The sequence below is a fragment of the Odontesthes bonariensis genome, chromosome 3 (genome assembly GCF_027942865.1).
Source record: "Odontesthes bonariensis isolate fOdoBon6 chromosome 3, fOdoBon6.hap1, whole genome shotgun sequence".
NCBI classification, from domain to species: Eukaryota; Metazoa; Chordata; class Actinopteri; order Atheriniformes; family Atherinopsidae; genus Odontesthes; species Odontesthes bonariensis.
The window spans coordinates 28,060,786-28,071,945 of record NC_134508.1 but is presented as its reverse complement, the minus strand read 5'-3'; the positions used below and the strand labels follow the sequence as shown (position 1 = coordinate 28,071,945).

The window sequence follows — 11,160 nt, the reverse complement described above, 5'->3', positions numbered from 1 at the left end:
CAAAACTGTTAGATGTAAGTTAAAAAGCTTTCAGTAACAGCTTTAATCCCATTGTGTCACTTTAATGATATTTTAGATCGTTTTACACTTAAATGATAATATATAAATAACTTTTTTTATCAGAAAAAAAGAAACAGAATGAACTTTGATATCGAGACGGAGAAGGATCTACTAAAAATTACACTCATACATTGATATGAGGGATACCATAAAATGATAAAGATAAGATGAAGCAATATAGGGATTGGATTCAATTATATTAAAGTTAGACTGTACTGTTGAGTTTCTCAATGAATGGGTACAGTCATGGAAGCTGTGAGAATCCTCGGCAGCTCTGCACCTTTAAATCTCCGCTCCTCCCTCTCCACAGTGACAAGCCCGCAGAGCTTCTTTAATGCATCCAGTGGAAATGACAAAATAGTGGCGCTCCCCGAGCCAGCATGTCAAATAACAGTAATCATGGGCTTTAGCATCAGACGCTTATCCCAAACTCACATCCGAAGGCGCTAACGAGGCATCTGTGGGCCATTTGGTGGATCTGCGGACGCCTCAAAGTTGGACTGGGCGCGCTAAATGGACGTCGATGGACTGGACTGAAACCTCCACTTCTATCGGACTGAGCGAGGGAGCGAGAGAAACCTCTGCATGTTCAAGTTTCCTGCTCCAACCAGAGAGACATCGGTGTGTGTGTGTTGGATGTGCGCGCGTGCGGCCGGAGGTGTGTGTTGGGTGCGTTGCGCCCGCAGGAGCAGCAGCAGCAGCAGGAGCAGCGGTGGTGGTGGCCGCGGGAAGCGAAGTTTAGCGCCGTGATTTTTTTCTTCCCCCCCCTCCCCATCTATTCTGTTTATGTTGTTCTCATGACACAGCAGGGGACTGGCGGATTAACGTTTTCCTGATGAAAATTAACCATCTGTGCAGAGGCTCTTTGATCGTGACTATGATGATGATGTCGAGTAAGAGCGTGGAGTGGCTGCAGGACGAGCTGGAGTCCGGGGCCAGCTCTCTGCTGCTGCTGGACTGCAGACCCCACGAGCTGTACGAGTCCTCGCACATCGAGTCGGCCATCAACCTGGCCATCCCGGGCCTCATGCTCCGGAGGCTGAAGAAGGGCAACCTCCCCATCCGCTCCATCATCCCCAACAACGAGGACAAGGAAAAATTTGTCAAGCGGTGCAAGACGGACGTGGTGGTTCTGTACGACGATGCTGCGTCGGAGCGGCAGGAGTCCGGGCTGGGGAGCTCCGTGATGGGGCTGCTCCTGCAGAAGCTGCGGGACGACGGGTGCAAAGCCTTCTACCTGGAGGGTAAAGATCACACACAATGTTTAGTGGTGTCCGTTATTCATTAAAAAAAAAAAAAACACAGTTCCTCTTAAATCGCAGTGTTTATCGCAGAGTTTAATTGGACTTATTTCATTGAAGTTTTGTCCCATTTAGTTGAGCTAATTCAGTTTCAGTTTTCTTGTGGGGAAAATATGTATGTATATATTTGTTCGTTTGTCACATATGTTTGAGATCGTGTTCGAGGTTTCTGATTAATTATTTGACCAAAAAATATAGTCCTGTTATGTTAATGAAGTGTTTGTAGCGGTATTCAGGGGACGCGATGTGGCACCACTTAAAGAGAAATAAGTCCAGTTGTTCTCTTTTGTCAACGCACTAAACTTTAGGCCTCGTATTTACCTTTTTATTCAGTGTTCACTGTTGAATGATCAGTTACAGCGTGACAAAGCTGACCCTCTGTCAGCGTGAGATGATGTGTTTCAACTTTGATGTTCGACAGATGTTTCGCGCTGCCGACACGAGCCTTTTCTTCAATGTCCCTTGATCGTACGGGCCCACCAGAATATATTTTCAGTTTAAGCACTAAATATAACCTTGTTTACTCTGGCTTTATATAGCTGAGTGATATACGGTGTGTTTTCAATTAAAAGCTGCTAAAATGGCCCGCCATGTTGTGCTCCTTCAGGAAAAGACAGCCGGTTTTTTTCATGAATGAACAGAGAAACGAGGACACGACGCACTTCGAATGCACAGACAAGACGAAGGTGAAAGTCCCGTGTGCTTCGAAAAATAAACGGGATGTGTATGACATGTGGCTATAACAGGAGACGTGAGTGTGTTTGACACGTAGATAATAGAAATGTTTGACTGGCGTCGCGAAGCCGAGCTGCCATTCACAAAAAATCCACTGAGCTGTGTAGTGCTCGCGGAGCCGAGTGTCCTGATTCTCCGCAGGGCTCAGCTTTTCTCAATGGAGCTCATCTGTCCAGCCTGCTCTCATGTTCATACTGACGTAAACGTAACATTGTTATCCATTTAACCAACCTCAGGGTGTGTGAGGAGGGGCTGCATTAAAGGAGAGCTTGAACAGAATGACATCATTTTCACAAAAAAGACAATTATTTGAGTTGTTTCTCATTCAGCTGAAAAAGCACCAGCTATGAGCTGTCGTTCATGCGCATTCAGGCTCGTGTGAATGAAAAATCAGCTCTTTTGGTTAGCATTCAGGCTGTTGAATTTTATGATGTTGAATTGAAGTCGGATTTTCTTTTTACAACACCTTTATTAGTTTTACTACATCCATCCTCCCCCCCCCCCTTGTTATGTAAGCCTTGTCGTTACATAACTATCATAAAGGTTGATTTCTCCTCATCCAGGGTCATATTCCTCCTCTTGTGTCTTGCAGGATTCAGATTTCAGCTGCTATGGATATTAAATTACATATTTTGCCCCTTTACTTGTGAGTAGCTCTGGATAAAAGCGTTTGCTAAATGAATGTAACGTACTATCTTCCAGGGGGCTTCAACAAGTTCCAGTCGGAGTACCCCGAACACTGCGAGACCAATCTGGACTGCTCGTGTCCCAGCAGCTCACCACCAGCCTCCGTCCTCGGCCTGGGAGGACTCCGCATCAGCTCAGACTGTTCGGACGGGGAGTCCGACCGCGAGCCGGGCAGCGCCACGGAGTCTGAGGGCAGCCCACTCCCCACCAACCAGCCAGCGTTCCCTGTCCAGATCCTGCCGTACCTTTACCTGGGCTGTGCCAAAGACTCCACAAACCTGGATGTGCTCAGCAAGTACAACATCAAATACATCCTCAACGTGACACCCAACCTGCCAAACATGTTCGAGCATGAGGGAGACTTCAAGTACAAACAGATCCCCATCTCTGATCACTGGAGCCAGAACCTCTCGCAGTTTTTCCCCGAGGCCATTTCATTTATTGGTGAGTGGAGGTGCTGCTGTTATGTCACATACAGGCTACAGTGCCAGTTCAAAGTCTGCTCGTTTTGAATGAGTAGGTGTGTCCAAACGTTTTACTAATACTTTACATGAACAAATGTTTTGGTTGATATGTTTCCAAATGAATCATTGGTCAAGCCCAACATCTTATCTTTAAAAGGCTTTAAAAGGGAGTAAATGAAAGGATTGCAGCGACCATTCATGAAAAACAAGTCTTGTTTCGTGGAAGTAGTTTCAGACAAAATTTGTGAGATTCTTCTCCCCCCCCACCAAAAAAAAAGAAAAACGAAAGCTTTGCCAAGCCTCACCCAGACAGTCAGAATACAACATCAGTGGCTTTTTGAGTAAAACATAGAAATAGATTCTTTGGGAATGGGGTGATGCTGAAGCATTTAGCTCTCATTTTTTCTTTCCCATCATTCCCATCATTCCTTTTGATATGATTCCCAGAGAATGAGTGAATTCCCTCTCTGATGAGTCAGTGCCTGAGCCCCGGTCTTAGATTGTCCAGACCACCTTGTTTTTTAGAGTAATGGTCCCGCTTAGGTGGGAAGAAGTGTGACATATGCCAGAGCCGGAGTTCTTGGCAGATTTGGGTCATGTTGACGTTAAATTGAGCTCTCTGTAGTGTGCGGGGATTACATCAGATCTTTTTGGTTTCAGAAGGGTAATTATGAATAAAGGAGACACAGATGTGACAACACAAAGCTGCTGAACGTTGAAAATTCCTTGAATAACTTTGAATGATTTGTTGGACATATTCAAGCAAGAACATAAAGATATTTAACTTTTTGGCACTTGAGTAGTTTGAGAAATGGAGGATGCTAACATTAGTGTGTATTTAAAGCATGGGGGAAAGCATGGGGATGTAATGCTGCTCAGTCTACAGATCAGTTCAGGCAGATTAACTACTGGTTGCTTCTTTTCTATTGTGGAACGTGTGTACACATCACATATAAATTTAATTTGGCATCAGCTTGGTAGCTTCAGCTCGTGAGCCAACTGACCTCAATCCCACAAGAAGAGATGCGGGCAGAGAGAGCGAGGAGAGGCTGAAAGACAGGGAGAGACGAAAGGAAGGAAAGAAGCACTTAACTCCGCTCTAATGGCCTGTAAAGATACAAGTGCAAGAGCTCGAAACTGATAGGTGGAAGGATGCAGCCGCTTAATAATGTAAGATGCTTTTTTATTCAGGTTCTGCTCCAGACGGAGAGCTGGAAAACCCAGTGAAATAGTGCTGTTTGCTGTCATTGAGAAAGACCACTCGGTAATGAAAGTATAATGTAGATTTAGCATTTGAGTAATATTTAATTACCATGTCTTTGGAAAGAATCTAATTCTCTGTTCTCATATTTTGAGCTGATTTAGTGATTGTTATCAAAAAAGTAGTCTAATAGAACTTCTTATTTACATAATTAAATTTTTTTACTGCTTATTTTAATTATGATCTATTCATTAAAAAAACTAATAACAGATTAGTTATGTAGTCTATAAACTAGAAAGCAGAGAAGGGTCCACCAAGTGTCTCAAAGTAGAGAAAAAAGTCGATACAAATCTTTTAATCTAAATTGGCGTGAATTGGAAAAAGGTGACGGTCATCTCATTTGCAAATGTTGGCCTATGTTAAAAGCAAATCAAACCAACCAATCGCCAAAAGAGCAGCAGTTTTAATTGAATATTAGAGTAGATGTTGCCTATGTACAATCTCCTGAAAATGTACCTGTTTTTTTGGTTTAGTTACTTCAAGAGTATTGTGGTTATTGTAATGAATTACGGCGAATCACAGTTCACGGAGTATGAATAGTTTTCTGTGCCATTTTACTAGAGCAGTCCCAAATACCATTTCTGGGACAAGATGTCATAAGAAAGCCCTTTCACAAAATACAGAACCACTAAGACACGCTGATACCTAGCTTTGAGGCTCATCTCTTTTGTCTTATTTCAGTCTCCTCGTTTCCTATCGCCTTAATCCTCCCGCCTCTGACTCGTAAATCATTCACAAACAAATATTTTGAAGCATATCGATTCTCAAAATGCCCCCCTGAGGAGCTTTAAGCAAGAACATGCCACTGTATCCTTTGGGGAAGGTTTTTTTGGCCCCCACTACATCTAAACGGGGCATGGCGTGTTCAACTGAAAGTTTGAATTGAATTTAAAGTTAATGTGTACTTCGTCACAAACAGATAAAATGCTACCTGGCAGGAGTAATTAAATAAAGTGGTCGACTTTGACACTGGTTTAGATTGACCGCTCTGAGGAAAGGACATCGACTCCTACTCACCTGTCTGGTGGGAGGGACTTAGTTAGAGGAGCAAAGTTATGGAATCCTGTGAACACGTTTGTAAATGGCCTGAGGGCTGTGTAATCAGCTCCACTTCAGATCTGCAGTGATGGATTAATAGACAGTCAAGTGAAAATGCTGATTTTGCACCACTACAACGGAGACATGAAAGCTTGTCATGTCCATTGCTACAGTCTGCTACTTAAGTAAAGATGGTAACAGTTGCCGGCCTCCGTGCTGTTTCCTAACTCTGCTCCTCGAGCATAACGCCAGCAAAAAAAAAAAAAAACATTGTCAAACCACTCTTTGCAGTGGGAGTGAGCTACCTTTCACCCCGGGTCACTTGAGTAAGCCCCGCCCACCATTCTGCATCAGCGGCGCTGACATTTCTGAATGTTTTTCTTTTCACGCACACTTAGTTTACACCACTAAAGCTTTTACTGACTTTTCACTGAAGTTTGGGGTTTGTGTGATTTTTAAAAGAAGAGCAGTGAAATGCAGATTCAGCTTTTGGTTGCCATGGCAATGGTCAAGGCATTTGGGTCAGCTTTGCTTTTCCCCTATGGTGATAGGTTGATATTTGGAAAGTATTTAGATGGCCTTTCAATGTGTGAGTAATTTAAATCTCAAAGTCATCACACTAAAATTTCAGAGAGAGAAATCCATCATCATCTCACTTTGAGCCTTGTGTTAAGTCAGACTCAATAATTTGCTTTATGCACTTCGATCTAAGTCTTTTTTCCTTCAGAATAATTAGTTTCCAGGTTTATGAGTGGGGCTTGGGATTTAGCAGTGATGTAATCATCTCTCACATGTTTTCCTCTCTTGTTTTCTAATTTATTCCTCTCGCCCTCCTTCGTCTTCTCCTCAGATGAGGCTCGCTCCAAAAAGTGCGGCATCTTAGTCCACTGTCTAGCTGGGATCAGCCGCTCGGTCACCGTCACCGTGGCCTACCTGATGCAGAAACTCAACCTGTCGCTCAACGACGCCTATGACTTTGTCAAGCGGAAAAAGTCAAACATTTCCCCGAACTTCAACTTCATGGGCCAGCTCCTTGACTTTGAGCGAACACTGGGCCTCAACAGCCCCTGCGACAACCATTCGACCTCGCCGCCGCACGACCAGCTCTTCTTCACCACCCCGACCAATCACAATGTGTTTCAGCTGGACACATTGGAGTCCACATGAAAAGAAGACTTCAGTGGTCATGGTGGTGTGGTTACCATGGTAACAAGCTGCTGCACTGGAGAAGAGCAGCCGGTTTTAATGAATGTTTTAGCCTCCTGAGGCTCGTTGTCTGAAAGCCTGTCCACTGAGTGGCACCGGAGCAACAGGAGGGGTCATGGATGCCACGTTAAAGGGACGTAAGGGAAGTTTCTTTAACCCAGACGGGGAAAAAATATGGGTTTACAATGGAGTCGTCCTCAGCGTTGACTGAAAGCGGGGATAGAAAAAACAAAACCCTGAGCAACTTGTCTTGTAACAAAGAACAAGGGTGACTTACTTAACTGAGTGAGAAATTAAACGGCCACAGCAGGACAGACAGCTTCATACAAAGACAGGAACACGGAAAATCCACGTTGGAGAGATGACGCCGTTTTCTCTATCTTTTTGTCTCGGCTCACAAGCTGAGCTGACCGGTGCCAAGTGGAGAATCTGGGATGTATTCATAGGAAGTTTCGCTCTACTGAATGTAGAGTTTTTAAAAACCAAGGAATTAACACACTCGCGCGCACACACACACACACACACATAAACAAATTATATATGTTTGTACTGTACGTTCTGTATGTATGTTAACGTACATTACAGAAAATGTATGAGCAGTCCTTAACAAATTCAGTATGTCTATATGCATTTTTGTATATTTTTATGTACATTTACGCACAGATCTATACCTTATAAAAATATATACGTATAGAAATCTTATCTTTGTCCAAAAACGAAGTAATTCAATCCAATGATGGCTTAAGAGATTGTAAGACTAAAGAAAGGGAATGGGTGCAGAGGGTTTTCTTTTTTTTTTTTTTTTGTCTTCTTCTTTTTTTAAATGACCTAATGCAGTTTGCACAGTGGCGTAGCCATTGACTTGCTGGCACTTGAAGCCAGTGCTGGAAGCAGGCAGATAAAGAGACATTCAGAGAGGAGGAGTGGACAGAGGAGAGGCCAGTCCCAGGCTGCGACAAGTCCTGACAGCTGCATAGTGCGGTGGGGAGGGAGCAGGAACTGGGCCCTGAGCTGAGCTCCAGAGTAAGGCCGCGGTTAAAACAGTCAGGGGGGACTCAGCCGAATCGTGTTTGGGGGTGGGTGAGAACACCACTGTGGATTTGTCCGACTATGTTTGAGTGCAGTTCCCAATTCCTCCTTCCTCCCCATATGACTGTTCATTCAGCTGCGTAAGAAGACGAAGTACCATTTGTTTCCACCAGCTGTTCTAAATATTTTAGTCATTTGTTTCATTTCAGTTAGAAACTTAGCTCTGAACTTCCTTGGTGATTTCATCACAGCAGTCGTCTCACAAAAGTGTTTGGCCAAAACGGGTTTCTGCCAGCTTTCACTTTAGTTTTCTTGTTCAGTGAGAGATTAGAGTTGTGGGCAGGTTGAAAAGAAGGCAGTGTCAGACACCTTATCGGGGGAAATTTGGAGCCTCTCATCCTTTTTAATATCGCCACATTTGCCAAAAAGAACACCAGGACAACAGACTGGGATTGTAACTTGGTGTCTGTGTCGGGATTCTGGTGCTGTGTACTGGGACTGGCCTCCACGACAGACTGCACTTACTTACTTCAATAGCTTCATGTCCCTTAACTGCATTAGAAGACAGGGGTGGAAAAAAAGTTTTTTCCTTGCAGGAATCACCCATTTCATCAAAGAAAGTTTTGTCTGGGTTGATTCAGCCTTAAGCCTTGGCTATGTTATATGAAAGATATCTTGATAAACAAAAATAAACATCTAATTTATATATTATAAAGCTATACTAAGCTAATTGATATTTTCTATACCTGAGCATGCTGTGGTGCTGTTTGCTCTCTAACAGTAGACATAACCACGGGTTGGATGTTGCTTTAGCAGGTGGGAGGACCAGCAAACGAGGCCTGTTTTTTTAAACTGCTGTTGCTGCTGATCACAGCAGCACGCAGTGTGTCATCAAAGCGTTTTCTGAGACAACGTCCCCATTTGCAGCATTCATAGAACACGTCAAATTGGGTATTGAGGGAAGAATCTTTCACACGTAGGACAAACAACACAAACTGGATGTCGGGTAACTTTGGGCCTCATAATAGAAACTTTCCTTCTTGGTGCATTCAGTCATACCTGTTCACAAATTTAACGGAAGTCGCTCAGTTGAAGGTTTCGACTGGAAGGTCTGATCCTTAGGACGAAACTCCAAAAATTGCCAAATAAAGCTACCTTTTCCGCTCCAGGTTTCATGCACTTAGATGTCACACTGCTGAGCTTGAGGTCTCACTGCTAGTAATCAGCAGATGAAAACGTAAAAGAAATTTAGCAGCGACAGTATTTGCTTTATGAGACTTTAATAAAGCGGACTTTTTTTTTTCTCAGTTTTTCAGTCTGTGAGCGTGACAGAAATAAAGCTAGATGCCAAAAAAAAAAAAAAAAAATCTCGTGAAAGCACGGCAGTGTTGAGCTTCTAAGGGGAGGCAGAGAGATAAAGGTTGAGATTATCTTCATGCTACTGGCGCAGGTCGGTGCCAGGTGTAACAGAGGATATTTGACAGTGCTCAGAGGCTGAGGCAGCTGTTTAGAAGAAACACCATTTTTCAGAAGTTTCAGTAAGTTTAAGGCCAAGACGTCTATTATACTCATACAGTAAAGATACAGTTCAAAGCTTTTCATGTATAAAAGAAGAACCCATTCATGGAGGTTTTTACATGAGGCCCGATGTTCACAGCAAACAACAGAAGCTGGTTTTCAAAGCGCAGATGTGGACGGGGTCTGAACAGAAACAGAGAGCGGCGTTTCAGAGTGCGCAGCAGTTGAATCTGTCGGTTGGTTAGCCTTATATAATCTTTCTAACTTGTTTCTAATGCTGACTGTTCAATACTCTTTCTATCTCACTTGAGAAAAACATTGTGTGGAAAAAAAAGACGTTTCTCTGTTATTTGAATAAGACGGTATTGATAGACGCCGAGCTGTCTTTTTGCCGTAACGGGTCACTCGAGGTCCTCTTTGTTACTCTGCAATATATCAGAACACCTTTTTTTGCAGTATTTTGTACATCTACGACCTCAGCCTTTTTAAATTCATCTTCTTTTGTACGATATCTGCTCGATAGAATTATACAAGATCCAGCTTAACTATGGCTTGTGGACTGAAGTAACATTTCACCTGGGGTGTCCAAAACATAGGATCATTGTTTCTAATCAGAGTAAGGCCCTCACAAACACACACACACACACACACACACACACACATACCTATCTTCAGACAGCCAGAGCTGTGGTTCAGCATGCCAGTTTTTGTCACAACAAACAATTATACCACCAGGCTTAAGTAATTACAAGGTAATTTCCTGTCATGTTTTGATATGATGTGCTCTATGCTATTCCTGTGGCCTTTCAATATAAATATACTGTATATCTCAGTATATGTATACGTTATGAATTTATATGCAAAGTTCCTCGTTTATTATAGCATCAGAGATGAAAACAATACTACAACGCTTGAATGGACTTTACTTGTCTGGATTCATATCCCACTTACAATAAAAAAGAAATGAATAAAATAAAGACAGAGGACTTGATCACTTGCACCCTAGGATTGAAATATATTTCAGGACGGAGCTTTTCTAATTGAAAAAGAATGCGATTGATTTCGAGCTGCTTTTCTTGTGTTTTTTTTTTTGTGTGTGTCTTTATAACATTAATAGAGAGAAATCGAGTCTTTTTCTCTGTTTGTAAATTTGTCAGATCACGGGAACGACGTTTCTGTGTCCTTAAAACTTGTAGCGACAGTACATCTGGGTAAGAATGTGCTCGTGAGGGAAAGACACGCATGGGCGAGGGCACAGGAGAGGAGAGGGGTGGCGGAGTGAAAAACAAAGTGAAAGAAAAAGTGAATGATTTAAAATGTTACCTCAGTGAGGGATTTTTCAGGGATTTTTTTTTTTTTTTCCTTTCATTTTTCGGACAATGCATCTTGCATCGTGTTACAGCTTCAAAGTTGCGTTGAATAGCTGTTTTGTATTGTGCTGTAAACAGTTTTTAAAAAAAGATGCAATCTGTCAGTGTATAAAAACAAGGGGCATGTTAACCGGGGCAGTTTCACCTTTTCTGTCTACTGAAAGAAATATGATTGACCCTATGTATTGTACAGTGTATGGAAACAACACAAGACATGTTTATACTGCAAATAAATATTGAAATATTTTTTTCTTTAACAAGTTTCCTTCTCATTTCTGTCCGCAGAACAACATTATTATTTGGTCTTTTTTGGATTTGGGTGAATGAAATGGATCCCTTCTGCACATTACACTGCAGGTCACTGGTTGCCACGCTGAAGTCCATCAGATTTTTTTTTCTTTCTGCTTGCATTATTCTTGAGGCATTAGATAATTTTGCAGGATCACGATAAGGGGTCAAATGACCAGGAGGTTGGCAAAGCACTGCTGCGA

The 11,160-nt window shown here is 42.6% G+C and overlaps 1 protein-coding gene across 1 annotated transcript; it reads left to right on the top strand.

The window, feature by feature from the left end:
- Positions 1–380: 380 nt before the first annotated feature.
- On the top strand, positions 381–10,929 carry dusp7 (dual specificity phosphatase 7). Its single transcript, XM_075461399.1, has 3 exons — positions 381–1,304; positions 2,799–3,227; positions 6,397–10,929. The coding sequence occupies exons 1-3, from the start codon at positions 896–898 to the stop codon at positions 6,711–6,713; spliced, it is 1,155 nt and encodes a 384-aa protein (XP_075317514.1). The 5' UTR covers positions 381–895; the 3' UTR covers positions 6,714–10,929.
- Positions 10,930–11,160: the final 231 nt, after the last annotated feature.

Coding starts and splice junctions, on each gene's coding strand:
- dusp7 (XM_075461399.1), top strand. CDS start 896: ATGAAAATTAACCATCTGTGCAGAGGCTCTTTGATCGTGACTATGATG. Junction 1,305..2,798: donor CAAAGCCTTCTACCTGGAGG/GTAAAGATCACA, acceptor ACTATCTTCCAG/GGGGCTTCAACAAGTTCCAG. Junction 3,228..6,396: donor CGAGGCCATTTCATTTATTG/GTGAGTGGAGGT, acceptor TCTTCTCCTCAG/ATGAGGCTCGCTCCAAAAAG.